Source organism: Hyaena hyaena, unplaced genomic scaffold (genome assembly GCF_003009895.1).
Source record: "Hyaena hyaena isolate Hyena2069 unplaced genomic scaffold, ASM300989v1 scaffold_2038, whole genome shotgun sequence".
In the NCBI taxonomy this organism is placed as follows: Eukaryota; Metazoa; Chordata; class Mammalia; order Carnivora; family Hyaenidae; genus Hyaena; species Hyaena hyaena.
In genome coordinates this window covers 2,604-28,220 of record NW_024082672.1, presented here as the reverse complement: position 1 = coordinate 28,220, position 25,617 = coordinate 2,604, and the positions used below count along the sequence as shown (strand labels likewise).

The 25,617-nt window shown below is 42.4% G+C and overlaps 1 protein-coding gene across 1 annotated transcript; it reads right to left on the bottom strand.

The window, feature by feature from the left end:
* Positions 1–14,676: 14,676 nt before the first annotated feature.
* Positions 14,677–25,054, bottom strand: LOC120227165 (protein FAM114A2-like). The gene is made up of 6 exons (XM_039225328.1): positions 24,995–25,054; positions 23,393–23,515; positions 22,756–22,895; positions 21,185–21,257; positions 17,744–17,797; positions 14,677–15,895 (listed from the first exon to the last, which is right to left on the bottom strand). Exons 1-6 carry the CDS (start codon positions 25,052–25,054, stop codon positions 15,794–15,796), a joined length of 552 nt encoding a protein of 183 aa, XP_039081259.1. The 3' UTR covers positions 14,677–15,793.
* Between the last annotated feature and the right edge of the window lie 563 nt (positions 25,055–25,617).

Genomic DNA, 25,617 nt, shown 5'->3' with positions numbered 1-25,617 from the left:
ACCCACTGAAGCTCGCTCAAGTGTAAAGGTGGCGGGGGGGGGGGGGGGGGGGGGGGGGGGGGGGGGGGGGGGGGGAAGATTCAGCAGTATCTCTGGGAAGACAAAGGCAAGGAGGTCAAGCTGAAACTGGGGAAAAAGTGGGGAAATACCAAATGCCAGGGCAGAAGCCCTCTCTGTTTCTCTGACTTTTTCTTTAAACATCTCTCTCTCTCTCTCTCTCTCCAATCTCTATCCCACTCTCCCTCTGTGTCTGTGCGTCTGTCTGCATTTATACCCTCTGTCTCGCTCCATCTCTTTGTATGTTTCCTGTGTCCATCTGTCTCTCTGTGTCCTTTATTCCAATCTCTTTCACTCTCTGAGTGTCTCTCTCTCTCTCTCTCTCTCTCTCTCTCATTGCACAATCTCCCACATGGTCCATCTCTCTCTGTCGATTATCCTTCTCTGCTGGCTCTTCAGCATGCATGGTACACAAATTGCTGTCCCAACTCTGGAATCGACTTGACCTCTTAGCCCCAGTGCTTAATAGCATCAGCGGACCTCAGCAACAACTTTGTTTCAAGAGAAGGAATGAGGTCAAATGATTACTCCTGGTCCCATCAGTTCTGGCCAGAGAGAGCCATGTGATGACAGTACGATGATTTCGGCTAAGAAGGGGCCTGGGATGGGCATTCACCCTACAACGCAGCTTTTAGAGCAGGAAAGAACTGCACGGTGGGAAAAGTACTCAGTAGGAGTCACGGCATTGCATCTCCTCCCAGCTCTCGTGGAACCGGCGTGTGGTCTGCCACCAGACACTTTCTTCTCTGGGTCTCAAATACCCCGTTCTATAAAACGAGGAATTGGAGAAGGCACCCTGTTAAGAACACTTGTAGCCCCAAAATTCTATGATGTTCTATTTACAAAACAGGCATGGAGACCAGGAATAAGAGAGAAGAACATAGGCAGTAGCGAAGGAGCAGAATACTGAGAAAAGAGAAAACCACATCCTCTCAGAAACAGTTGGTGGAACTGTCCCCACGGCAGGAGATGGGAACGGGGGACTGTCAATCCCAGTCCAACAGAAGTGGACCAATGGTTCCTGAAGTCGGCCTCACTTGCAGAGGCTGTTGAAGATGCAGATTCCCAGGCCCATCCCACATGGTCTGATTCAACAACTCACCCCAGGTGACTCTGATGCAAGCGGTCTCAACACCACCTTCTGGAAACACTGAAGGCAACATACTCTTCAAAGAGCTGTCTTAGGAAGAACAGGGCTTCCCAGGAAAGGCAGTGATCCCGCACCTTTGGGGCCATACAAGAAAGGCCAAGCTGTTACAGATGATCCCAACCACCCCTTCTCAACCCCTGTTTCTCCAACACTCAGAAGTTCAAACAGATTCAAGACCATCCTGGGAGCTCAAGACCCAAGCAGGGAAGGCTTACAGCCTCTTCAAACTGCTTCTCTGGTCCTTATTCATTTACACTAGAGGCCATGGATCTGATATTCAAACAAGAGAAGAGGAGATACAGAACAAACCGATGCTCCTCTGCCTCCCCCATTACATCTCCTGGGCTTTTAAAGGCTGGATCTGGGTCAGTGCCTCTGAGATGTTCTCTTGGATTGTGCCCACCCATCTTCCAGAAATGAATGGGATCTGGGCAGGAGGAGGGAGTTCACCTCTAGTCTCTGCCAAAGGACCCCAGATTCCAAAGCCAGAAGATTAGAAGAATGGCCACCTTGGGTCCTCCCCAGTCAGCACTGGAAGATTAAGTAGTGCTTTTGCATCAACAACTTTCAGATTTCTCTAGCTCTCCATGAATCTCCCTCAGCCTGTGGACTCATTGGGTTCCAATCAACATGTGGGAACCTATGTGGCTGGAGGAGGACCCAGACACATTTGGAAATTTAATACATTAATAGAGGGTTCAAGCATTAACAATGCACCTTCACGCAACCTATCCATTTAATTTTCTTAGCCACCTTGCATGGCTGATTGGTTGTGAATCAGATGGAGAAACTGAGGTTCACAAGGCTGGGCTACAAGAAAGGCAGGGCTGGGGGACAATGCATGTCTCCACCTCCTTCTTCCTTCCACGTCCCCAGTCCATCAGGAAAGTCTCCTGGCTTTGAAGGGTGTAGGGACCACCTCACCTCGTCAGGGCTGGAGCTAGGACCAGGAGAGGGTGGGCTGTTGTGGCAGCAGGTGGATGGAGCAGTGCACTTATTAAGCAGCTGGTTCTGTCTCAGAGGGAATGGGAGAAGTGACCCACTAGGATGGACACCTTGGAGAAAGGGGAGGTAGCTGGGCAGAGGAGCAGGGGAGAGGCCAGGGAATTCGGAAGATCTGGGGCCTGTCTGTGGACTGTAGTGGGTGCCTGCTTCTCCCTAGACCTTAGTTTCCTCTCCTGTACCTAGGTGGGGTTAGACTGCATGGCCTCTAATGTCCCGTCCTACTGGGGCATTTGGGGCTTCTCCCCCACTGGCTGCTTCCTTGAGTCTCTACCGAGCTACTAGCAGCAGAAAGCCAGTGCCACCCAGAGACCACATGGATTTTCCGTCAGCTCTAGCTCTGCCTAACCCCAGCCCCAGCCCCCCCAACAGCAACCAGAAGTTTCCCAGAAACCTCAAAATTACCTGCGGTCCACGGTGGATAGGAACACCGCAAAAAGCTGCAGTGATAAGAACTGACCAGAAGATGGAGCCAAATGCCCTGGAAACTGAAACTTCTATTTTGTGAGTTTTTATTTCCGGGCTACAGGGGCCAAACTAAACCACAGAGGTGGTTAGAGATGGGCTCAGTCTTCAGGCTGGAAACCAACCCCTATCTCCTGCCGTGGGGCCAGCAAGCATCCTTCTATCCCAGTCTCCTCCCTGCTTATGCCTCAGGGCTCTGCTCAAGCCAAGATGCCCTGATCTGGTTACAGCTCACCTGTGTTGTTGAGTTGATGGGGCTGATGAGCTCCCTGAGGGAGATGCAGTGAAACTTTAAGTGGATGAGGGCAGGTCTTTCATGTGTTTCATGTGTGGGTGGGCAACATGGTCAAAGATCCCCACCCCACTTACCCCACCGCCATGTTAACTCTCTGCAAGATTCTTACAGAGACCTGGTTCCTTGTTAGTAATTTTCAGTGATAATACTGCAGGATTACATTAAATAAATGAGAATAGTGCTGAGCACCATGACTGTGGTATGGTAGACGCTCAATAAATACTAAGGTTGTATTGCTGTGAGGACACTTATGTCAAAAATGACCTTAATGAGATGGCAAAGATGAACACAAAAGGCTCTCCTGGTATAAGTGGACAGTTTCATTTTGTGACATTCCACCTTCACCAAGTTTCTTTCCATTCCCCTTCCTCCCATCCCTCCTGGGATCCAGCTCCTGGCTCCCTTGTCAGCCAACCTCCACAGTTAATTGAAGCGTTTCTTCATTTTCATAGTGATCACCTCCTGGTTCTGTGTGACAGCAAAAGTCAGATCTGCCCAAGGAGACAAGACAGAAGGAAGTGGCAGGGACTGTGTGGCCAGAGCATGTGGGAACTCTCAGGCTGGTTGTAGAGGTCCCAAGCCCTGACCTCAGACCCTGCTTCTTAACACCTTGAATTTCTCCAGAATTCAATTGCTAGTCCCTGTTTCCATATCCCTCTCCACTCCAGGTGAGCCACCCTCATCCCTCCATGCCTCTGACCCTCTCTTGCATATTTTTCAGGACCCAGCCAGAGAACTTCCTGTCTCCTCACAGCCCACGCTAATCCCCACCTTCCCATGGGGTATTCTATGGCTTCTGCTTCACAGAAAGACCTGAAGCTTCCTTCTGGAGACAGAGGGGCACTTTCTTTCCTTGTCTCCATAATGCCTGGGGCTCAAGGCCAGGAACTCAGGCTGCTTAGGGCAGTAGGGGGGAGCACCGTACTAGGAGTCAAAAGACCCTGTCTGGGTCTGACCCTGCTCTGACACCTGCGTGATGTTGGGCACTGCCTCTGGCACCCTGGGGTGACATCAGCCTCAGTCAGAGCCTGCCCAGAGTTCGTTTCTGCCCTGGGATTTAGCAGCCCTGAAGACCAGCCCTGCTCTGCTTTGATTCTCAATGTGACCTCTGGCAAGTCCCTTCCCCTTCAGGACTCAGTTTCCCTGGTACTTTCGGTGCTTGAGTACAAGGCCATAGTCTGGTTGGTGCCTCTTACAGGCAGTTGTGTGGGGTCTGCATCACTGGTGCTGTCACACTCACTGCCTTTGCCCTCCTGCCAGGGAGAAACAATGTCCCTGTGGGGCTCCACCTTGTCTGGAGCCCTCACTGCCCTCAGAAGACCTCCCCCTCCTTCAGCCCCTCAGCTAGGTGTGGAATACGCCCAGGGCATCGAACATGATAAGCCATGGGGTGCGCTGGGGAACAAATACAACCTGGTACAGCAAAGGCCAGCAAAAAGGGCATTGTGAAGCTTTTCCAGCTTCCTCAAAGTGTGTTCACGTCCATTCTTCCATTTGAACCCTATTGCTGTTTTCAGAACTGGTGGGGAAGAGTTTATGGACCCATTTTACAGAGAAGGAAACTGAGGTCCAGAGAAGGAAAGGGCATCCCTAAAAATATATCAGAAAGTTGGTGCTATGGTGGCCGTAGAAGCTTGGATTGCTTCCTTCCAGTTCAGGATCCTTCCTCAACCAAGTAGGCCATGACTATTGACGAAGGAAATATCCTGGCTCCTCCATCAACATTGGATGGTGGCCCTCCAGGAAAGACCTGGAGCCTCTAAAAGCACTACATAGGCTGGGGTCAGCCTTTGGGGCTCATGTGGGCTGTGGGAAGGGTTGCATGGCACCTGGTATGTGTAATGATTAGTGAGTCCACCTAGGAGCTATATGCATGTGGCATAAAAGAGCACGTGCTTTCCAGCTTCTATGTGTAAGCTCCCCAGTGGCCATCTCTGCCCACAGCTGGCATGGCCTCTCGCCCCAGTATCATCGGTCTATTCCTCCAGGTTTCCTGTGAGATACTTCATTTTCTGTAAATACTGATCAGACCTCTGGCAATTCTGGGGGCAGTTTCCTGCTGAGCTGGCCCCTTTTCCCATCATACCTCTAATCAGGGCCTCCTTAATGACATGCCTGGGTACAGAGGGAAAAGCCCATGTCAGCAGGAGCCCAGGAACTCACACTCTAGGACAGAAGCCACCTTGACTGATTTCTTGCTTCTGTCACACCAACCTGAGAACAAACAGAATAACAGGAGCCAGCCTCTTCTTATCATGTTACAGTTTACAGAGCATGTTTAGGTTGTTTTCTATGAGGTGCACATCAGCCCTGTGAGGTCGGCACTGTTAGCCCATTGGACAGATGAGGAAACAGAAGGCCAGGGAAGTGAGAGAAATTTCCCAAGAACCCACAGAGACTCAGTGCTTGCCCACATAATGTTCTCTTTGTCTCAAACCTCAGATCTCTCCTGACTAAAGAAGACCCAGGGTGGGTGCAGAGGAGGGATGCTTTGACAATCCATAGGCCTTCCTTGTTTCCCTCAGCAAGGCCCACAGCACAGGCCCAGGGACCCACAGCCCCAGACACCTATAGCAGAGCAGGGACAATAACCACCAAGGCCCATGCCTCCATTGCTTCCTGACTCCATTCCCAGCCTGCACCAACAACAGCCATGCTGCTGGATGAGCCAGGTGTGCCCCTTCTCAGCCTTGGTCTTGAGAGTCTCTCCTAAGAACACTGACCATCCCCCTCCTGCTGTCCCCACCAGAAGACTTGCCAGGTAGCAAGGAGGAGTCCAGATCAGAGCAAGCCAGACTTTGAAAATGAGACCCCAGGATGTGAAGACTGAAAGGGTGGCTGTGTAGATGCAAAAACTGTGCACCACTCCTCCCCCCCCTCCAACCTGGGATGGAGAGACAAGGACTCGCTCAGAATCTGTAGGAGGACTAGATGCAGAGCCGGACAAGAGCCATGATGTCTGGCCAGGCTTCTGCTCAGCATCCTCAACCCCCACTCCATGACCACAAGAATTGGTTTTCACACCCCCTTGACTTATCCAATGATGCCCTTGCTACTCCCCAGGGAGTTTGCTTTTTGATTTGAAAACCACTCCAATGTGAGGGGGCATCCACCCCAGCAAGAAGCAGAAATGAATTTCTCAAAGCCCAGCCAACTCAGAGACATAGGTGTTCTCTGCCAACACAACCTTGACTCATAGAATCTGATGACAACAGAATTATCAAGTCCAATTGCCCATCAAAGGCTGGAGAAATTGGATTTTCTCTGCATAGCCCTGGTGGGTAATCCAGTGGCTGGAATTTATACAGAGGCAGATTCCAGAGCCACATAGCAGAACTTCCTTTTAGTTAGAGCTGTTCTAAAATGGAACAGGCTGTTTCCTCAAGTGGTGAGCTCCTCAACACAAGAGGCAACCAACTTGCTAAGGATATTATAGAACAGAGTTCCTCAAAGTGTAGCTCCTCTGAATGAGCATGAATGATCTAGGGAAGGGAGGATTCTTTTTTTTTTTTTTTTTAATGTTTTATTTATTTCTAGGAGAGAGAGAGAGAGACAGCGTGAGCAGGGGAGGGTCAGAGAGAGAGGGAGTCANTTTTTTTTAATGTTTTATTTATTTCTAGGAGAGAGAGAGAGAGACAGCGTGAGCAGGGGAGGGTCAGAGAGAGAGGGAGTCACAGACTCTCAAACAGGCTCCAGCCTCCGAGCTGGCAGTCAGCACAGGGCCCGACGCAGGGCTCGAACCCACGAACCGTGAGATCATGACCTAAGTGGAAAGTTGGACGCTTAACTTAACCGACTAAGCCACCCAGGCGCCCCTAGGGGCGGAAGGATTCTTAAAGAAGCAGATTCCACTCGAGACTCAGAATTAAACTGAGTGTGGGCCCAGGAATCTACCTTTTTATTTTTTTAAGTTTATTAATTTATTTTGAGAGAGAGCGAGCGAGCACCACTGCAGGAGGGACAGAGAGAGAGGAAGAGAGAGTGCTGTCAGCACAGAGCCCTATGCAGGGCTCCATCCCACAAACCGTGAGATCACGACCTAAGCTGAAATCAAGAGGTAGATGCTTAACCAACTGAGCTAGTCAGGACCCCAATAATTACTTTTAAGTTAAAAAGTCAGAAACCCATGACGGAAGACAGTTGACAGGGCATATTTGGGGGCAGGGAGACCACAAAGACAGCTGTTAATCCTCCCTTGCTCCTCTGCCCAGCGCTGACCTGAAATGACAGCCTGGTATCAGGCTGGTTATTTAAGACTCAGTTATCCATCCAATTTCATCTCAACTTCCTTGCACCCAAGGCCCAAATTCCTTAGTCATCGCAGGAATCAAGGAAGAGAGCACCGGAAAATATCCACTTAATGTTCTGGAGCTGGAGGGCAAACTTCTCTTTCTCTGCCAAGCTAGTGGAGCTTTTCTGGGTCCCTCCCTACAGGTTTATACTCCCCCCACCCCACCTTTCTGTTTTCAGCTCTGAAGTGGACAGACTGGTTGTCTACATGTCCTCGGGCATCATGGTCCGTTCCTGACAAATGTTTCCAGCCAAAGCCTGGGGCTCAGTGCCACCATCCCTCCATCCCCTTGTTCTCCCTGCTCGCTGCAGGGCACACTCTCCATAAATTGCGGACACCTTCCAGGCCAGCCCTGAAATGCTCTCCCCTCAGACTCAGTGATGCAACTTCTAGGAAATTATCACTTACATGTTCAAAGATGTGCATAAGGTGGTAGCAACTGTAGCATTATCCAAATAATAGAGCTAACAGAATAATATTAGTAACACATATATGGTCCTTATTTTTTTCATTTCTTAAATTCTATTCCTGTATTTATTTAATCTCCACAATGACCCATGATCCAGGTACTACTATGATTGTCCTGTTTAGAACCAGACACATAACCTTTCAGAAATTGACAAGCAGAAACAACCTGTTTGTCTAATAATAGTGGATTGGTCTCATAAATTATGGAGCTTCCCTAAAATGAAATTATTATGGAGCTATTATAAATAAGGTTTAAAAATATTTAATAAGACAGAAATATGCTCATAATGTTTGGCATCCAGGTTGTTTAGTGGGTTAAATGTCCTACTTCAGCACAGGTCATGATCTCAGTGTTCCTTGGTTTGAGCCCCGCATTGGGCTCTGCGCTGACAGCTCAAAGCCTGGAGCCTGCTTCCGATTCTGTGCCTCCCTCTTCTCTGCCCCTCCCCTACTTGTGCTCTATCTCTGTCTCTCTGAAAAATAAACATCAAAAATAAATTTTTTTAAAGGTACAATGCCCAAGGTAACACAGCTGTAAGTGGCTTCGGCAGAAATTGAACTCAGATCAATTTGACCCCTAAGGCTGTGGTCTCAACACTGTGCTACAGGAAGTCAGGGTACTGAACAACTGGGGTATTCCCTCCAGAGCAGTCGCTCCTGATGCCCTCCAACCACAGTCAAGGCCATTACGACTCACACCAGGGTCAGCCTCTCCCCTGCATGGAGAAGCAGAGACTAGCCTGTCTTAGGAGAGAATTAGGAAATAAATTCTCTGTCAGCCAAGAGGTGCCTACCTGACCCACTGGGAAGAGGGGTTCATCTGGCTGTGTGAGATTCTACTCTCTTGAGGAACTTGAGTGACCCCATAAAAGATCCATAGGGAGAACATTTCATTAGAGCCACCTACAAGCTAAGTGACTTTGGACACTCCTCTTGACTCCCTCAGACCTCAAATGCCCCATCTTAAAATGGGAGTGGAAGTTCTTTACAAATGGTAGGTGGCACAGTTATCAGCAGACAGCATCGGGCTTTACGTGTATTGACCGGCGAGGACAGGTTGTAAATTGGCTCCTTTTACTGTACTGGTAACTTGTCTACGCAAGAGCTGACGTACTATGGGCGCTGGGCACTAGAAATGTGACCAATCATGCCTTCTGTGGGGCAGTACCAAGAAAGAGCCCCAAGGGAAACCAACTACACAGAGGAATATCACTGGGCCTCCAGAAGTCCAGGATCCCAGGACCCTTCCTGCCATTCTCTAAAGTAACTCTCTAAGCAGAGCTCATTAGTCACAAAGTGGATGGGGGTGAAGCAGGGGAAATTAAGACCAACTCGTAGCTTTGACTCCAGGAAGGAAATAAGCAGAATCCAACAGGTTCAAACTGGCTGGGGGGTGGGGCGGGAGTGGCATAGCGCTAGAATGAAGCTGGTTATGGGTTTATCTCACCCTGCAACTATACTCCTTTGCTGCTGTTGGGTCTTACACTCCCAGACCAGAAACTTAGGATTGTGTAGCTAGGACACGTGACCACGGTGAGGACAGCCTCAGGGGAAAGACAGAGAGGGAGCAGATGCCAGATTGATACTGTGCTCCACATCAATGCTCACTCTGTGAGATACTGTTTACATTACAGTCTCAGAGTAGTAAGCTTTTACTCCAGAATATCTTTTAACATTCTAGGCCTTATGGTGCCTATTCTCCTTAAAGTGCAATTATACACATTATCTTAACACATGTACAAGATGCCATGAGGCAAACAGAGGCGGATGTTATTATTCCCATTTTGTGGGTGAGGAAACAGAGACTCAAAAGAGATGCCAAAGGACTGAGGCAAGAAGCCCAGTTTTTCTGTTCTCAGCCTGTAAGAGTCCCCAGAGTCTCACCATGAAGACAGAAACAAATCTGGCTTGCAGAACATCAGGAAGCTTTTGGAGCCTCATAATATCCTCTGACATCTGAAACTAATCATCAGAACTAACATGTATGGAGTGATTACTGTGGCCAGGCTCTGTGCCAAGCACATGAGTACATTACCTGACCCAGCTCTGTGAGGCAGGTGCCATCCCCATTTTACAGATGGTGCGACCAAGGTGCAGAGAGGTTGGCCAACTCTGCAGGTCACTTCCACCACCCAGGAAGAGGTGATGAGGGGACTTGAACTGAGGTTGGCTGCCTCCAGAGCTTCACCCTTGCTCTTGAAACCCTTCGCTGTTCTGCCTTCTCAGGGGAAATGAGCAGAGAAAGGATCACAAGCTGACATGGATTTTAAATGGCCACTGACAATTGAGGGGTCCACCAACACCAGGTAGCAATGTTTCCCCATCCCAATTCCATTTGAGCAGCCTCCTTTTTAAGCCATGCAAACCCTGATGACGTAAGAACCAAGAACCACCCTGAAGGGCTCCTCTGATCCTGAAGAATTACCAAACGCAGAAGAAGAAAAACAACTCAGCAGCATTTATTTGTGATTGATGCTATTGCGTATACTGTGTATTCTCTCTCCTCTCATGTTGGATCTTGGTTCTCTCTCTTTCACTTTGGACTTCACTGCATCCTAAAACCTGCTACCAAAGGGCCTGCTTATTGAGAGAAGCCTGACAGAACCACATTTGCCATCATCCCTGCTGTGAGTGGGTGCCTGTAATAGGGATGCTCACGTGAGGGAGAGGCCCCCTAGGGCTTTTTCAAACCCAGACATTTTTTGACTCTTCAGCTGCCTTGACCCAAAGCCCTCTCCTTTTTTTTTTTAAATTGAAATATCTAATTGTAGATTTATATGCAATTATAACAGAGAGATCCTGTGTATCATTCAGTGTCCCCCAATGATAACATCTTGCAAAACTAAATTTTACAACCAAGATATTGACAATGATACAATCCCCCTATCTCATTCAGATTCCTCAGTTTTCCTTGTATTCATTTGTGTGCGTGTATTTAATTCCATGTACTTTATCACACAAGTAGGTCTGTGTGTCCACCAGTCAATGTACTCCATCACAATGACCCCTTCTGTTGCCCTTTGATAGCCACACTTAACCTCTCTCCTCCCTCATCCCCATTCCTAACTTCAGAGCAATTATTAATTGGTCTCCATTTCTACAAATTTGTCATTTCATTGTTATATAAATGGAATATACAGTGTATAACTTTTGGGGATTTTTTACTCAGCATAATTCCCTCAAGATTCAGCCAAGTTCTTGCATGCATCAATAGTTTATTCCTTTTAATTTCTGAGCAGTTATCTGTGGTGTGGATGTACCACGATTTAAGCATTCACCCACTAAAAAGATCTGCATAGTTTCCAGTTTGGGGCTGTCACAAATAGAACTGCCATGAACATTCGTGTACTCCTCTCTCCTTTTTTGATCACTGATTGATACAGATGCTCTTACTTCATGGAGATCTTTGTTCCTGCTGTGGCAAACATGACTTGTCACCACACTATCCTTTCTATGCCAACTCCTAGTGACTTTAGATAATGTGCCCAGATGCTCACCTACAGGTATTTCTCACTAGACAGGCAGCTCCAAGCCTTTCCCCTTAAAAAAATAAAATAGACAAACCTGAGTTTGGGGATCAAAATACCTGGGTTCACACAGCAGGCGCTCTGTCACTCATAGTTGTGAAATCCCGAGCAAGTCACTTAACCCCTTGAGCCTGTTTCATAACCGTCATAATCAAGTAGCTAATAGCTGTTAAATGCTTCTATGCTGACAGGTTATGGTGGCCGTGTGGTGTACTAGTTAAAGACAGAATTCTGGGGCCAAGCTGCCCAGGTGTGAGTCCTAACTCTACCACGTGCTGACTATGCGATGTCAAGAGAGCTGGTTACCCTCTGTGCCTCAGCTTTCTCATCTGTAAATGGGAATGCCAGCAGTGCCTTCTCATGGAGCTGTGAGGTAAAATGTTCAGAACATTGTCTGGCTAATGTGCATTCAGCTCGTCTGGCTTATGTGGCAGGCGCTTTCCTAAGCACGGTGTATAGATCACTTATTTAATCCTCTCAGTGACTTTCTAATGCAAGTGCTGTTTGAAATCTATTTTACAGATGACAAAACTGCACTTTAAGGGATTAAAGTCACCTGTTCATGATCACAGGCTGGAACACGAGGGAGCTGAGGTCCATTTTTTGAGTCTGCCTTTGCTCCTAACTTCTACACCAACCTGCAGCCCCATAAACCAGGGTGCCATTGCCCTACCCCCGCACCCCCTAGAGCAGTTGTGAGGATTACAAAGAAGAGTGTATTCCGTGGTGTCTGGTACTCAAGCTGCTCCACACATTAGCTTCCTCTTTCTAACTACTGGTAGTTGATGAACAATAGATTATGTAGTTATGTAAATGGCAGAAATTGGCCTCTTAAAACACAAGCCACCAAAAGTAGCAATTTGAAAGTTTCAATGGTTGTATCTGACAAACATTTGCAAAGCTGAAGACCCAACAATTACAACTAGATTTGAGGTAAGTCTACCCAACTCAGCCACAATTCATTACAACAGAGGAACGGCCCCACTTCCTTTCCTGGAGAGCTCTGCAGCTGACAGGCAGTTTGTTCAGACAGTGGTACCACTGTAAGCTTATAGGACCAATGAGTTCAGAGAACACTTCGATTGTAAAAAAAAAAAAAAAAAAAAAAAAAAAGTCCTAAAGAATTGACTGGGGAAGCATCAGACATGAGGACTTTGGGATCTGGCCAGATGATGTAATAACAAGTAAGGATGGGCTGCAAGTAAAACAGGGAAATGAGTGCATGGTACTCACGGAATATCAGGTGCAAAGTGATACCACTGGGCAGGTTTTCAAATTTCTCATGTTAGCCAGAGACCCTGATGACACATTCAGGTTTGTTGTTTTTAGAACTGTTTCTCGGGCCACCTGGGTGGCTCAGTCGGTTAAGGGTCCAACCTCAGCTCAGATCATGATCTCAAGGTCTGTGGGTTCAAACCATGCATTGGACTTAGAGCCTGGAGCCTGCTTCGGATTCTGTGTCTCCCTCTCTCTCTGCCCCTACCTTGCTCATGCTCTTTCTCTCTCTCTCTCAAAAATAAATGTTAAAAAAAATGTTTTTAATTAAAAAATTAAAAAGAGGAGAACTCCGTTTCTCAAACACTTCATTATGAAAATAAATATCATGCTATATTGGTAAGACATAATACAAGATTTCAATCTTTGACATTTATGAAATATCATCCTTACTCAGTGTCCCCTGTGGGTATAATTTTACCCACAATTTTGACCTGGGCTTTTCCAAACTGAGGAATATTCCCACCTTTAAAATTCAGACTACATCTAAAAATACAAAGGATGTCTATCTTTCAAATGATGACATCAACAGCAACTACTTATAAAATATCTCTCCTTCAAATAGGTCTTTAGATTAAAAACAAGTACAAAAGAGAGGGTCCTCATTTGGGGTAGGACAGACAAAACTTGTTTCCTGATTGTAGGACTAGAAAATCCACATTTGTGCATCAACACTGATTTCAGATTCCTGTGAATGCCAGCCATATGATTACACTTTCCTATTTCAGAAGCCTGTCAATTTAGGTATCTCTGCCTTTAAAAAAAAAAAAAAAAAAAAAAAAAGCAACCTATCAAAAGCAAGTAAGGTAAATATAACTTATCCTTAACACATCTGCAAGGTGTTATATAAAGAAAAAACAAGAATTGGTTTGTAGATGTTTCTATTTCTTTTAGACCAAATTAATGAAGTCTCTTTTAATCCTAGCCTTTAAAGATCCTAATAGCAGGAAAAGCAACATTTTACCCCAGTACTAACTATACATTTTACCAGTACAGTGTTTAGTGACTTGGGAAGAGGGGAGCATAGCACATATTCAGATATTAGTAGTAAACCTTAGACACAAAAAAAATTTAAAAGAAACAGCACCAAAAGACTAGGTATCATCAAGAAACTACATCCCATACACACCCCAAACAGAATGAAGCACACAGCATCCAATAATCATCACCATAATCCAATAGGTTCTGTATATCCCAAATTTACCTTTTCACCTGCCAATGAATTCTTATGCTCCTATTGTTGTCTCTACTCAATGAAGGAACTTTCATTCTTTCTCATTATATTTTAGGTGAAAGGCAATTGTTACGCAGAATTAATTGGTCCTTACATCATTGTTTCACCAATGGTTCCCTAAAACCATTTAAAAAAAAACATTTGAGTGGGCGGGAGAAGCTGATGAGAGGGATAAGTGAAAAAAGAGGCAGTGAGTCACATCTGCCTTTTGTAAGGTCTAATCTAAAACCGGTCAAAATCAGGACAGGGACATAAAAAGTGTCACTGTTCTGTCCCCTGTATCTATATCTCTCTTCTTGAAAGAAAATCCTCAGCTAGGTTTCTAGACTAAAAGTAAAAACTGCAAACTGCCAGACATACCAGAGTACGAACGGGTGGTCAGAATGTGGCCAGTTCCTAGACCCTGCTCAAGGAATACCCTGCTCAGAGGATCCAGGTTCAGACACAGCAAGTGGGCTTGAGGCAACAAATCAGGGTTGGAAACACTGGCTTTATTTTTGTTTTCCACCTGAAATTTCAGAATTTTATTGGGAAGGGTGAAATTTATCTAAAAAAAGGAATGTTCAAAAACTGTTCTGATCATATTAGAACAGAATATAAGCAGAGTAAAACTGTAGTGCTGTTGGTGTACCTTTTTAGCTCAAACCTATTTCCTCCTCACTTACAACCTGCCCCCTACCCCCATATAAGGCGATTATGCAGAAACGGTATTGAGCTCAATCAATATTAGAGCTTCACTTTGCTATTCCTTTGGTTTGGAAAAGATACTGGGGCTTATGTATAGAAAAGTGAAATGACTGACTGACACAAGTATTCTATTTAAAGGTTTTAGAAGATGAGCAGTAGCGCTCACAAAAGTTACCTCCAACCACAAAGCTGGAGAATTTTTCTTAAAAAAGAGTGGACACCAAATAATTTTTAGGAAGGTAACACCTTATTAGTCTCTTACATTGTTGAGGAGACCAAAGGAAGGCTTAAGATCTGAAGGATAAAAGTTGTATTTATAAACATGCTAAGGAATACGTTAAAATCAAACAAAAAAGAGTGAGGAAAAACATACTGTGTCTTACAGGTTAAATCCTGTTATAAGTGAACATCATTTCTATGGGACTCCATAGTCCCCTTCAACAATGTTCAAATACCGAAAGCCCCATTACTAAAAGGGCTTCAAGACTCCATTGGAGCTGGCTGCTGCAAAACTTCCCCTGCACGTATGAGTGAGAAATATCCTGGAGAGACTCAAATACCTGCAAACATGAAACCGTTTCTCTAAGTTGCACTTACTGGTCTGGAACCCAGGCAAGTGGGGCTCAACTACCACTGACGCCTGTCACCTTAGGGTAGGAGAACAATTTGAAGCCAAAGGGCACTACTCTGTAGTTAATCCATGTGACTTCAAGTACATTTCCAAAGTTTCTCCTCAGTACCAAATACCTTCTGAGAATTAAAGAGCACATGAAACTTTCTAAACAATTCCAAGAATTTAGGCAATAAAAGGTGATCATTACAGTTTCTATATACTGTTTTCTCAAAGCCACAGATTTTATTATAGAAAGGAGAAAGGATGGCATTAACAGATCAAGCACATGAATTCTAGAATAGTAAATTGTTTCTTCTCTTGCTTCACAACCAATTATATCCACGGGCTGTAAAATCATATATAACTGTGACAAAGCTATTGGTGTTTTGTATCATGTCCAAGAAAGACCAATATTTTTGCCCGAATATTCCATTAACCTTTATCTAGAGCTATCATTTTTGAACTTTCCATAAAAGTTTCTTTTCAAATAATAATTATAACAACTTGGAAGAGCAGTATGAAGGCCTGAATACTTCAGCCAAGCAGGGAAGGCAACAAACCTCCTTTAAACACCTGCTCTCTTGCCTAAATTGTATACACTAAAAATAATCCTTTCTCCTTCGCTTTTTCAGGGGTACCCAAAAGAGAGTGGCATTTTTGGCCATCACAAGTTTTGGGTTGAATCTCCTCTGCTCTTCAATGTTCTGACAAAGGTCCTAGGCCTGCAGCTCATGCCTCTGGTAGTTCAGTCTTGTTCTCAATGAGCGAGATCTCCAGCACAGGTAAGAGCAGCTGAAAGGCATCCTGAATATAGGAAGCACTGTTTGATGCCTGTCAAGATTGGAAAAAAAAAAAGCACAGTCACTTAAAAGGGAAAATATATCAAATATATCAAAAGACAACAACAACAACAAAAGATTAACTTTTACAATCTAAGTGAATCTGTTGCCTGGCAAATAAAAGCACAAACTAACCATGCTAATAAAAGCTAGAGAGGAAAAAACAATCTAGGTCTTAAGATATGACAGTACCAAAAAAGAATGGCAGCATTTTTATCCAACTTGTCCATCAGGAATAGTAGCTGCTTTTTGACATCCCACTCAAATTCGGCATTTGAAGCTTATGTATTCCTTTACTAAATGGGTAGATTCGGCCATAGCATTTTAATCAATCCCTCAGCGGATTTTACAAGGCTGAATAGTACACCAATCAGGTTTCCATTATGTCCATTATGACATTTTCTTCTGTGGACTCAACACAACTAATGAATACAAGACAGGTACTACAAATAAAACCAAATGTCTGTATTTGTTCGGTATGAAAACTGTTTTAAAGATGATAACAGTGTAGATATATTTCTGTCTGGTACAACAGACATCTTTATGAGAAGCATCACAGAATCATGATGCTCAGAGTTTGCCAGACTTCATTTATATCTGACAAGTTCTGATCTTCCATTAGAATAATAGAGACTTTTATTATATTAAGATAAAAATGTATAATTTCAAGGACAAGAGTGTTTCAAATGAGTAAACAAAAACAACCAAGTCCAAGTAGCAATAAGGAACACCCATCAAGTGAGTTTACCATTTTTGGATTTATCAATAGCATGTCCTCCTATTTAAACTTTAATGTGACATTTGCTGCCAAATTTTCCAACCAAAAGAGACCCCAGAGATCATCTAGTTAAATCTCTTATGTTGCACATAAAGATAAGATTGTCAGGAAAGTACATGCCTGGTCCAGGGTCATACAGCAAATCAGGAGAGACCCTGGACTGGACTCCTGGTATGCAAACTTCTCACCTACACCCCTCTGCCATCTACTCAATCACAGACTATTAAAAAAACTATTTAAGTCAGCAGAATAATTACCCTGATATTCAAGGAAAACTGTGTAGTTAAGGAATTAAAAGCATTTCCTTGGTGATAATTTTAAAAGAATTTAAAACTAAAGAAGTAATAGTCTAGTAGTTAAAAATTGTTTTCAATTCATAACTGAAACCTAGCCAATTATCTCCCCCAACTTACATAAATACATTTGATTATTGATCAAACGTCTAAATTGTTGGCACAATTAACAAGATAGAGTTTTTAAAACATGGAATGCAGAAAGTGTCACACAGCAGGCAATATAATCGATCGTGTGATCCTCTGACATCCCCCTTTCCGAGGAACTTAAACCACCCACCTCCTTAACTCTAATGGACTGATGAGGATTATGTAAACACAGGTACCTTTGACAAAACAATGCAAATTTCTTGGCAAGGAAACGACACAACAAAATGTTCTGTTTTATAATAAATCTCCCCTGTATAAATGTTAGTGCTTTCAGAAGCAGTGTTTGCCTGTTTGTAATTCTCAGCCCTTCAAGTTTACTTGCTGGTCTGGAGAAGGTGTTTCATTACTAAGTACTGTCCATCAATGGCCAATGGATAAACTAAGCAATGACCACCTAATGCTTCTCTGAACTTTATGCAGCAGCTTCATCTTTATGCTTTGTAAATAATGAACAGGGATATGCATCAACTACACACCATTTTGGTCATATCTGCATCAACATGGCTAAATTACCAATCTGGTGAAAAAAACAAAAAAGGCCAAAAATACTTAAGAAAGAGTTGATTAATAATACATACTGCCCTAAAAGTTAGAGACTTAACACACAACTACTACTAACCTCTAGAAATACAGCAGTGATTAGGGGATTAAGGATGTCTGCCTTTTCTTTGACCTAGAATAAAGGATACAGTGTTAAGTGAGCACAGCAAACACCCATAACACCCATACATAACTTAAGTATAGAAAATGTCTGGACTGAGAAAGTGCAAAATATCATTTCTAAAAGTGCTTTAAATTTCCTTCTTTCAGGGCGCCTGGGTGGCTCAGTTAAGTGTCCGATATCTACTCAGATTGATCTCACAGTCTGTGGATTCAAGCCTTACAAGGGGTTCTGTGCTGACAGCTCAGAGCCTGGAGCCTGCTTCAGATTCTGTGTCTCCTTCTCTCTGCTCCTCTCCCACTCCTGCTCTCTCTCTCTCTCAAATAATAAACATTAAAAAAAAATTAAAGGGGCATCTGGGTGGCTCAGTCAGTTAAGGATCCGACTTCAGCTCAGGTCATGATCTCTCGTGGTTCACGAGTTCGAGCCCTGCATTGGGCTCTGGGCTGACAGCTCAGAGCCTGGAGCCTGCTTCAGATTCTGTATCTCTCTCTCTCTCTCCACCCCTCTTTCTCTCTCTCAAAAATAAATATACATTAAAAAAAAGGTTTTTTAAATTTCCTTCTTTATATCTTCCCATGCCATTCAACTGAGAGTGTACTCCTTTGTAGTTCTTTCTTTACTGACTTTAACAAGTATCTTCATTTTGGAAGAGAGGGTAGAAATGATGATACATGTGACCGAAAACTTTAGAACAACTTAAAAAAATGCAGACATGCATATGTATCATGTGATCAAAATATTCAATGGTTTTTAAGACGGGCTGTCTGAAAAACATGGAAACAACTAATGCAAAATTAGTAATCGCATGTTCAAGCACCTTACAGTTGACTTGCTGGGTTAAAGTATCTTTATGAAACACATGGAAAGATTCGGCCAGCTCCAAAGATTAACTTTGGGAATCCCAGACACTCTTTTAAAGACAATATTAAGGGGAAAAGAGATAACCCCAGGATTATCCCTTACAGGAATAATTTAAACTCACAAAGTAAGAAAAATTAATTTGGGCTATGCTGTTACATAAAATAAGTTTAAGGACCCAGAATCTGCTACCACACTGACCCTTAAATACTTACTACTAAGTGATTTCTTTAAATTGAGGTGTAAGTCACATACCACACCATACAAGTTTTAGGTGTACAACATGATTTGATATCTACATACACTGGGAAATGATCACCACAGTAAGTCTAGTTCACATGTGTCACCACACACAGTTACAAAAATTTTTTGTGAAGAGAAGTTTTAAAATCTACTCTTAGCAACTTTCAAATATGCAATACAAAATTATTAACAACAGTTACTATGCTGTACATATGCTGTATATTACATCCCCATGACTTATTTATAACTGGAAATTTATATCTTTAAATCCCCTACACCCATTTTACCCATCCTCTACTCCCCTGCCTCTGGCAACCACCAATCTGCTCTCTGTATCTACGAACTTGGTTTTACTACAAAGTGATTTTTATCTGCTCATAAAATGCCCTTGACTTTATCCTAATTAATGATTACTGATTTCTGAATCATGCTCCATAGTTTACACACCTTCAGTACATTTTTACAATTCCTTTAAGAAAGAAAAAAAAAGAACTTTAGCTGTTTTAATTACAACTGTGTTCCTGGCTGACAGCTGCAAAATATGAGGATCGCCATGGTCTAAGTAAGGTGCTGCTCCTTAAAACTACAGTCACTTGGCAGTTTTTATTTTATCAAGGTCTAAATTTCCAGTATAGGTCTCAGAGAGCAGCACAAAACACACTGCAGATTTCATAAAAAGAGAAAGCAAAAATCAGTTAGACAAAGACAAGCTGATCCTAAAATTCACACAGGAAATGCATAGGGCTCCAAAAAGACAAAAGATATGGAAAAAGAAGAACCACCTTGAAAGACTTACACTTCTTAATTTCAAAACTTACTACAAAACTATAGTAATCCAGACAATATGGCACTGGCATAAGGATACACACAAATAAAATCAATAATAGATATCAGAGTCCAGAAATAAACCCATATATCAATGGTTAATTGATTTTTGACAAAAGGGCAAAGACAATCAATAAGGAAGAGCTTTTCAACCAATGATGCTGGGCAAACTGGATATGCACATGCAAAAGAATGAAGCTGTATCCCTACCTCATCCCCTACATAAAAATTAACTCAAAATGGATCACAGACTTAAAATCTAAGAGCTACAAGAAAACTCTTAGAAGAGAACAAAGGAGTAAATCTTCATGATCTTGGGTTAGGCAATAATTCTTTTGAGACAATACCAAAAGTACAAGTGATAAAAGAAAACAATGACAAGTCAGTATTAACTTCTGTGCAGAGACACTATCAAGATTAAGTGAAAAAACAACCTATGGACTGGAAGAAATACATGCCTATCATGTATCTGATAAGGAACTTGTACCAAGAATATATAAAGCATTCCTACAACTCAATAACAAATAGTAAATAATTAAAATAAATGACAAAAATATAAACAATAATGAAATAACCCAATTTATAAAATAATAAAAATACAAATAACCCAATTTAAAAGTAGGCAAAACTAGAGAAGACATTTCTCTAAAGAAGAGATACAAATGGCCAACAGTACATGTAAAGATGTTCAACATCATTAGCTATCAGGAAAATGCAATTAAAAGCTGCAATGAGATACCACTTCATATCTATTACTAGGATTGCTAATTAAAAAAAAAACAATAGACAATAGTTAAGTGCTGATGAGGGTTTAGAAAACTGGGGACTTTATGCATTGCTGGCAAGAATGTTCAATGCCACTGTGGCAGTTCGTCAAAGGCCCACAACACCCATGTGACCCAGCAATTCCACTCCTACTAATGAAAACAAACATGTATGTTTATAGCAACATTATTCATTATAGCTGAAAAAGACACACAGTCCAAATGTCTAAGAATTGATAAGCAGAAAAATAAAATGGTATAGATCCCTAGAATAGATTATTATTTGGTAATAAAAACAAGTACTGATACATACTGCACAATGTAAATGAACCTCAAAAACATTATGCTAACTGAAAGAAAACAGACACAAAATATCACATATTGTACAAACCCATTTAGATTAAACATCCAAAATAGGCAAATCTACAGACAAAAAGCAGGTAAGTGTTGCTTAGGGTTAGGAGAGTATGGAGGGAAAGGGAACTGGAGTGACTGCCACTGGCGTGAGGTTTTCTGGGGAATGATGAAAACGGTCTAAAATCAGATTATGGTGATGGTCGTGCCAACTCTGCAAATACACTAAAAACCATTGAATGGTATACCTGAAATGGGAAAATGTTATGGTATGAAACTGTATCTCAATAAAGCTGTCTAAAACATACCCCACAGAACAGACATCAGCCCAAGAACAGGCATGAATTCTTACCCCAGCAGTTGTTAGGCAGGTGGTGAACTCTTTAGACAGAGAAGACAGCTCTTTACACAACACAACGGTCATCCTAGGAAAGAAGTGAGGAAAGTCAGGGGGTTCCTCTTTCTGATTTTTTCTTTTTTTTTTTTTTTTTTTTTTAAATAAGCTATATTTAACAACTGTCAAAAGAAAACAAATCACTCCTGGTGGTAAATGTGAAAGAAGAAAGGTTTTTTTTTAAAGGGAGTAAGTATGCCTTCATCAGCTACCTGATGTATTTAGGGACCCACCTGAGCAGACATTCATGCTACAGGAAGAGGAGGTTCAGTCCTTGGAAAAACTTTATTCTGCAAAATCCCTCTAGAAAGTACTAGACCTCCAAGTTAAATCAAAGAAAATAAAATACATTTTAAGGATATAAGATAGTACTTAAAAATCCTACATTCCATTTATAAATGTAGGTAAAATAATTATGTATTCATTCATTCAACAGATATTTACTGAAGTCTTCCATGTACCAGACACTGTTCTAAGCACTAGGGATATATCAGTAAGCAAGCAAAAGCCCAGTTTCTATGGATTCTAACTCACTTGATAATTAAGAGGGAAACTACATACATGTATATGCTTATATATGCACACACATAGACTGTACAGGTGTATATATATATATATTTATATGCATATGTACACATATAAACACAGATATACAAGTGGAAACTAGAAAAAGCCACTTTTCCAAAAAACAAGCTACTTTGGGGTCGAGTCCCTCACTAAGGATGTTGAAGACAAAACCAGCCACCTCTGTGGGATGTTGTAGAAGGGTGGTAAAGCTGCAGGTAAAGAGGAGGTCTGGAAAACACCAAGGGCCCCTCCCAACCCTAACACATTTTTTTCCCGATTAAATCCTCATTATTTAATTAGATTTATTTAGAAAGCAGAAAGCAGTAGGTCTTTTTTGTCTCTTATGACTACCTACTTTATATTATTTTTGAAATTCTTATTCAAAATCAGCAATATGGTAGAAAAGGGGGTTTGGGGACTTAGCCTGATGTGAGATTAAATCCCAGTCTCCACAGCCTGGGAAGATTATTGCATTTCTCTTGAGTTTGTGTTTCCTCATTTTTTTTAAAGCTGGACTAATCACTTACCTTTAGAGTTGTAAAATTAGAAATGATACATATAAGTCCCTTAGCATGGTACCTGGCACAATAATAAGCAGTCACTAACAAATATAACCATTATTAAGAACTAAGGTTCTTAGAACTAATCTCTGTTTTTACTTATGTAAAACCCTATTTTTATTAAAAACCAATAATCTGAGAACTAGTTTCCAGATTATCAATTAATAAAACAACCAATTGGTTAATAAAAAGATTTGTAATGTAGACTTATGGCTCAATGAAAAGAAACAAGACTTCTGGCTACTTAATAACTAAAACCCGAAAGGAACAAACCTCTAACAAGTGAATAGTACAACGTGAATAGCATCTTGTTGAGGGGAAAGTTTCTTAAAACTTTGGAAAGAGGCTGAGGAAACTCTTGAAGCAATATGCATCATTTACAGGGATATGATTTACACTTACTGGGAAAGGGCTCTGCTCCTTTCTAAGGCTGTCACTTCGTGCTTCTGGCCATGTAGAACCAGAGCCGCTGTTTTGTGAAACAGTTCAATTGAGCAGGCAGTCAGTTCTGCTAGGCTCCGGATAGCAAATGCATGGATATCCTGAACAGAAAAGCAAAACAAAGCATTGTTGTTGTTTTTAACCCAGAGGAAATGAAGAACTGACTCTCACATACTGGAGGATTCCAGATCTTGAAAGCAGCAAAGACAATGGCTGCCCTTTAATAAACCTCCTCTTCTACCACAGCAGTGATGTCATTTTATAGCTGGGCTCATAACTGCAGAAACAGAAGCTCCCCTGAAGTCAGGTGTGTCCATGTGACTAAGTTTGGGCCAAAAGATCTAGATAAAAAGTATCCTGTGGCCGCTTCTGGGAACTTTCCTCATGATACAACGCACATATGCCCTTAGTCTCTTTTTCTTCACTCCTTTCATCCTACAGTCTGGAATAAGGTTGCTATAACCTTGAATTACAAGGTTGACCTAATGGGTAGTGGGTACAAAAAAACAGAAGGTGCCTATGTCTCTAACTGTGATACCCCCATCTCAAAACCATTAAAAGAAAAAAAGAAGCAGCAGCAGCTTAGTGGCTTTGGTACCTCTATTGAATTTTTACTGATTTGCTCAGTTTTTTCTGTTTCCAACTGTTTTTCTCCTTCTTCCTTCTCTTCTAAGGGCTTGGCTAGAGATGTACTCATCCATTCATAGGCATTATTTCTTGCCTAAATAAAAAAAAGATTAGAGCCCATCAACAATCCAATTCAGCTCACCAAAAGGTTATCGTATGTATTATGCACCTACCAGGAACATGTTAGTGTCATGTAGGTCAGTTCTCACCCGAACATACATTTATCATACATCTATCTACTTACCTTACCACTTCTCTTTACAACACTTAACACTGCCATCCATTTGTTCTCCTTCTTGACATTCTCTAATCCTTTGGCCTTTTTTTAAACTGCAATATATAACTTACTTACATAAAGTGCACAAATCTTCAGAGCAAACTCAAGAAATGTTTATATATCTATATACCTTTGTAACTGTGACCAGATCAAGATACAGAACATTCCTATCAGCCTAGAAGGTGCCCCCACACCCCTTCCTAGTCAATACTGCTCAAAATGAGTCACCCTTCCCTTGCCCAAAAGTAATCCACTCTTCTGTCTCACTGTCAATTAATTTTATCTGTCCTTAAAATGTACACAAATGAAATTTTAAATCCATTGTAATTTGTGTCTAGCTTCTTATGCCCAACATAGTGTCTGTTAGATTTATCCATGTTGTTGTAAATATCAGTAGCTCATTCTTATTTCTTGCTATGTAGTTGCTCATTTTATACATATACCATAACTTATCATTCTCTGATGATGGGTCTTTGAGTTGTTTTTAGTTTTCTTTTACTTCTGTAATACGCCATCTTCCAGTTCTTCCCCCACCCTTATGAGCATTCCTCCTCAGGCTTTTGTATGTATTGATCCTCCTTTTTCTGCTTTTTAAACACCAGCATTACCTAGAGTTCTAGTTTGGCTCACCACTAGCCTCACCATACTCTGTCTTCCCTCAACCCCTCCTGTCTCTGTAATTTTAAATATTCCCTACCTGCTGTTGGCTCCTACATTCTTATTTCCAGCACTGACTTCTCCTGAAAACAACGTATTCCAACTGCCTGCTGGGCATACATATCAAGATATTTTGTAGGCTGATCATTCATCTTCCCTTCAATGGCTCCCCATCAACCAGATGATACTCTTTTACATGACTGAAGTACCAATGACCTAGACCCTACCTACTTCTCCAGGCTCATCTCTTCCCACTTTCCACTTTAAGATCTGATATGACTATAAGTGCCTGTTCTTCGCTCATGCTATTCCCTTAGGCTACAATGCCCTTTCCCACCCTTCTCTTTTTTCTAAATAAAGGCAGCTCTTAGTTTTCTTTCAGTCATCCACCCAGACATTGTCTCTTCCAGGTAACTTTCGAAGACTTTCCAGGAGACTGGGCATCTAAATACCCTTCCCTGTATGTCCGCAGTCCCCTGAGCACCCCTATAACTTAGTACCTACCAAAACATACTGAAATTAAATGTGTCTGTCTAACTCCTACATGAACAACATTACTATAGAATAGCTACAGACTGTCTTGTTTGCATTTGCACACCCAGGGTCTGGCATGCTATAGAGGGCACCTATTGCTTTTACCTGGCCAGCATCCCTATCTCCTTTCTTTTGGTAGTGGGTTCTAGATTTTTCTCGCTTCATGTGGTTTCCGTGGAGTGGCTTCCATCCTCTGGTTCCAATGGCTGGCAAACAGTTCAGGTTTGGTTACTAAGAGTATCCCTCTTCCATACAGTGATTATTTCATGGATGTTTTGAAAAGTGACCCAACCCAAGTCAATGGGCATCAGCCTCAGGACATCTGATAAAACTACTAGGGAAGGAAGGCCTCCTTCTGCTCGAGTTCTTCAACTGGAGAAAAGTCACCCTGACATTGCCAGTAGTCATCCTACCACCATGTGGAAGAGATTCTCTAAGAATAAAGTTATAATAGAAGAAAGTAGAGTCAAGAGATTGGTGTGAGGATTGGGGTCAGGGGTGGTAGGTGGGGTTCCTGGATAGAGAGCCATGTCTGAAGCTCTTGATTTTCTAGTTTCTTGAGCTAATGAATGCCCCTTTGTTCTTAAGCCAATCTGACTTGAGTTTCTGTCATTTGCCACTGAGACTGTCCTGACATCTAAGAAAAGGTTTATTGTCATTAAATGAAGGTATCCGCTTGAGGAACTTTATATAGACAGAATGTGTTTAGAGCTGTAACCAGACAATAG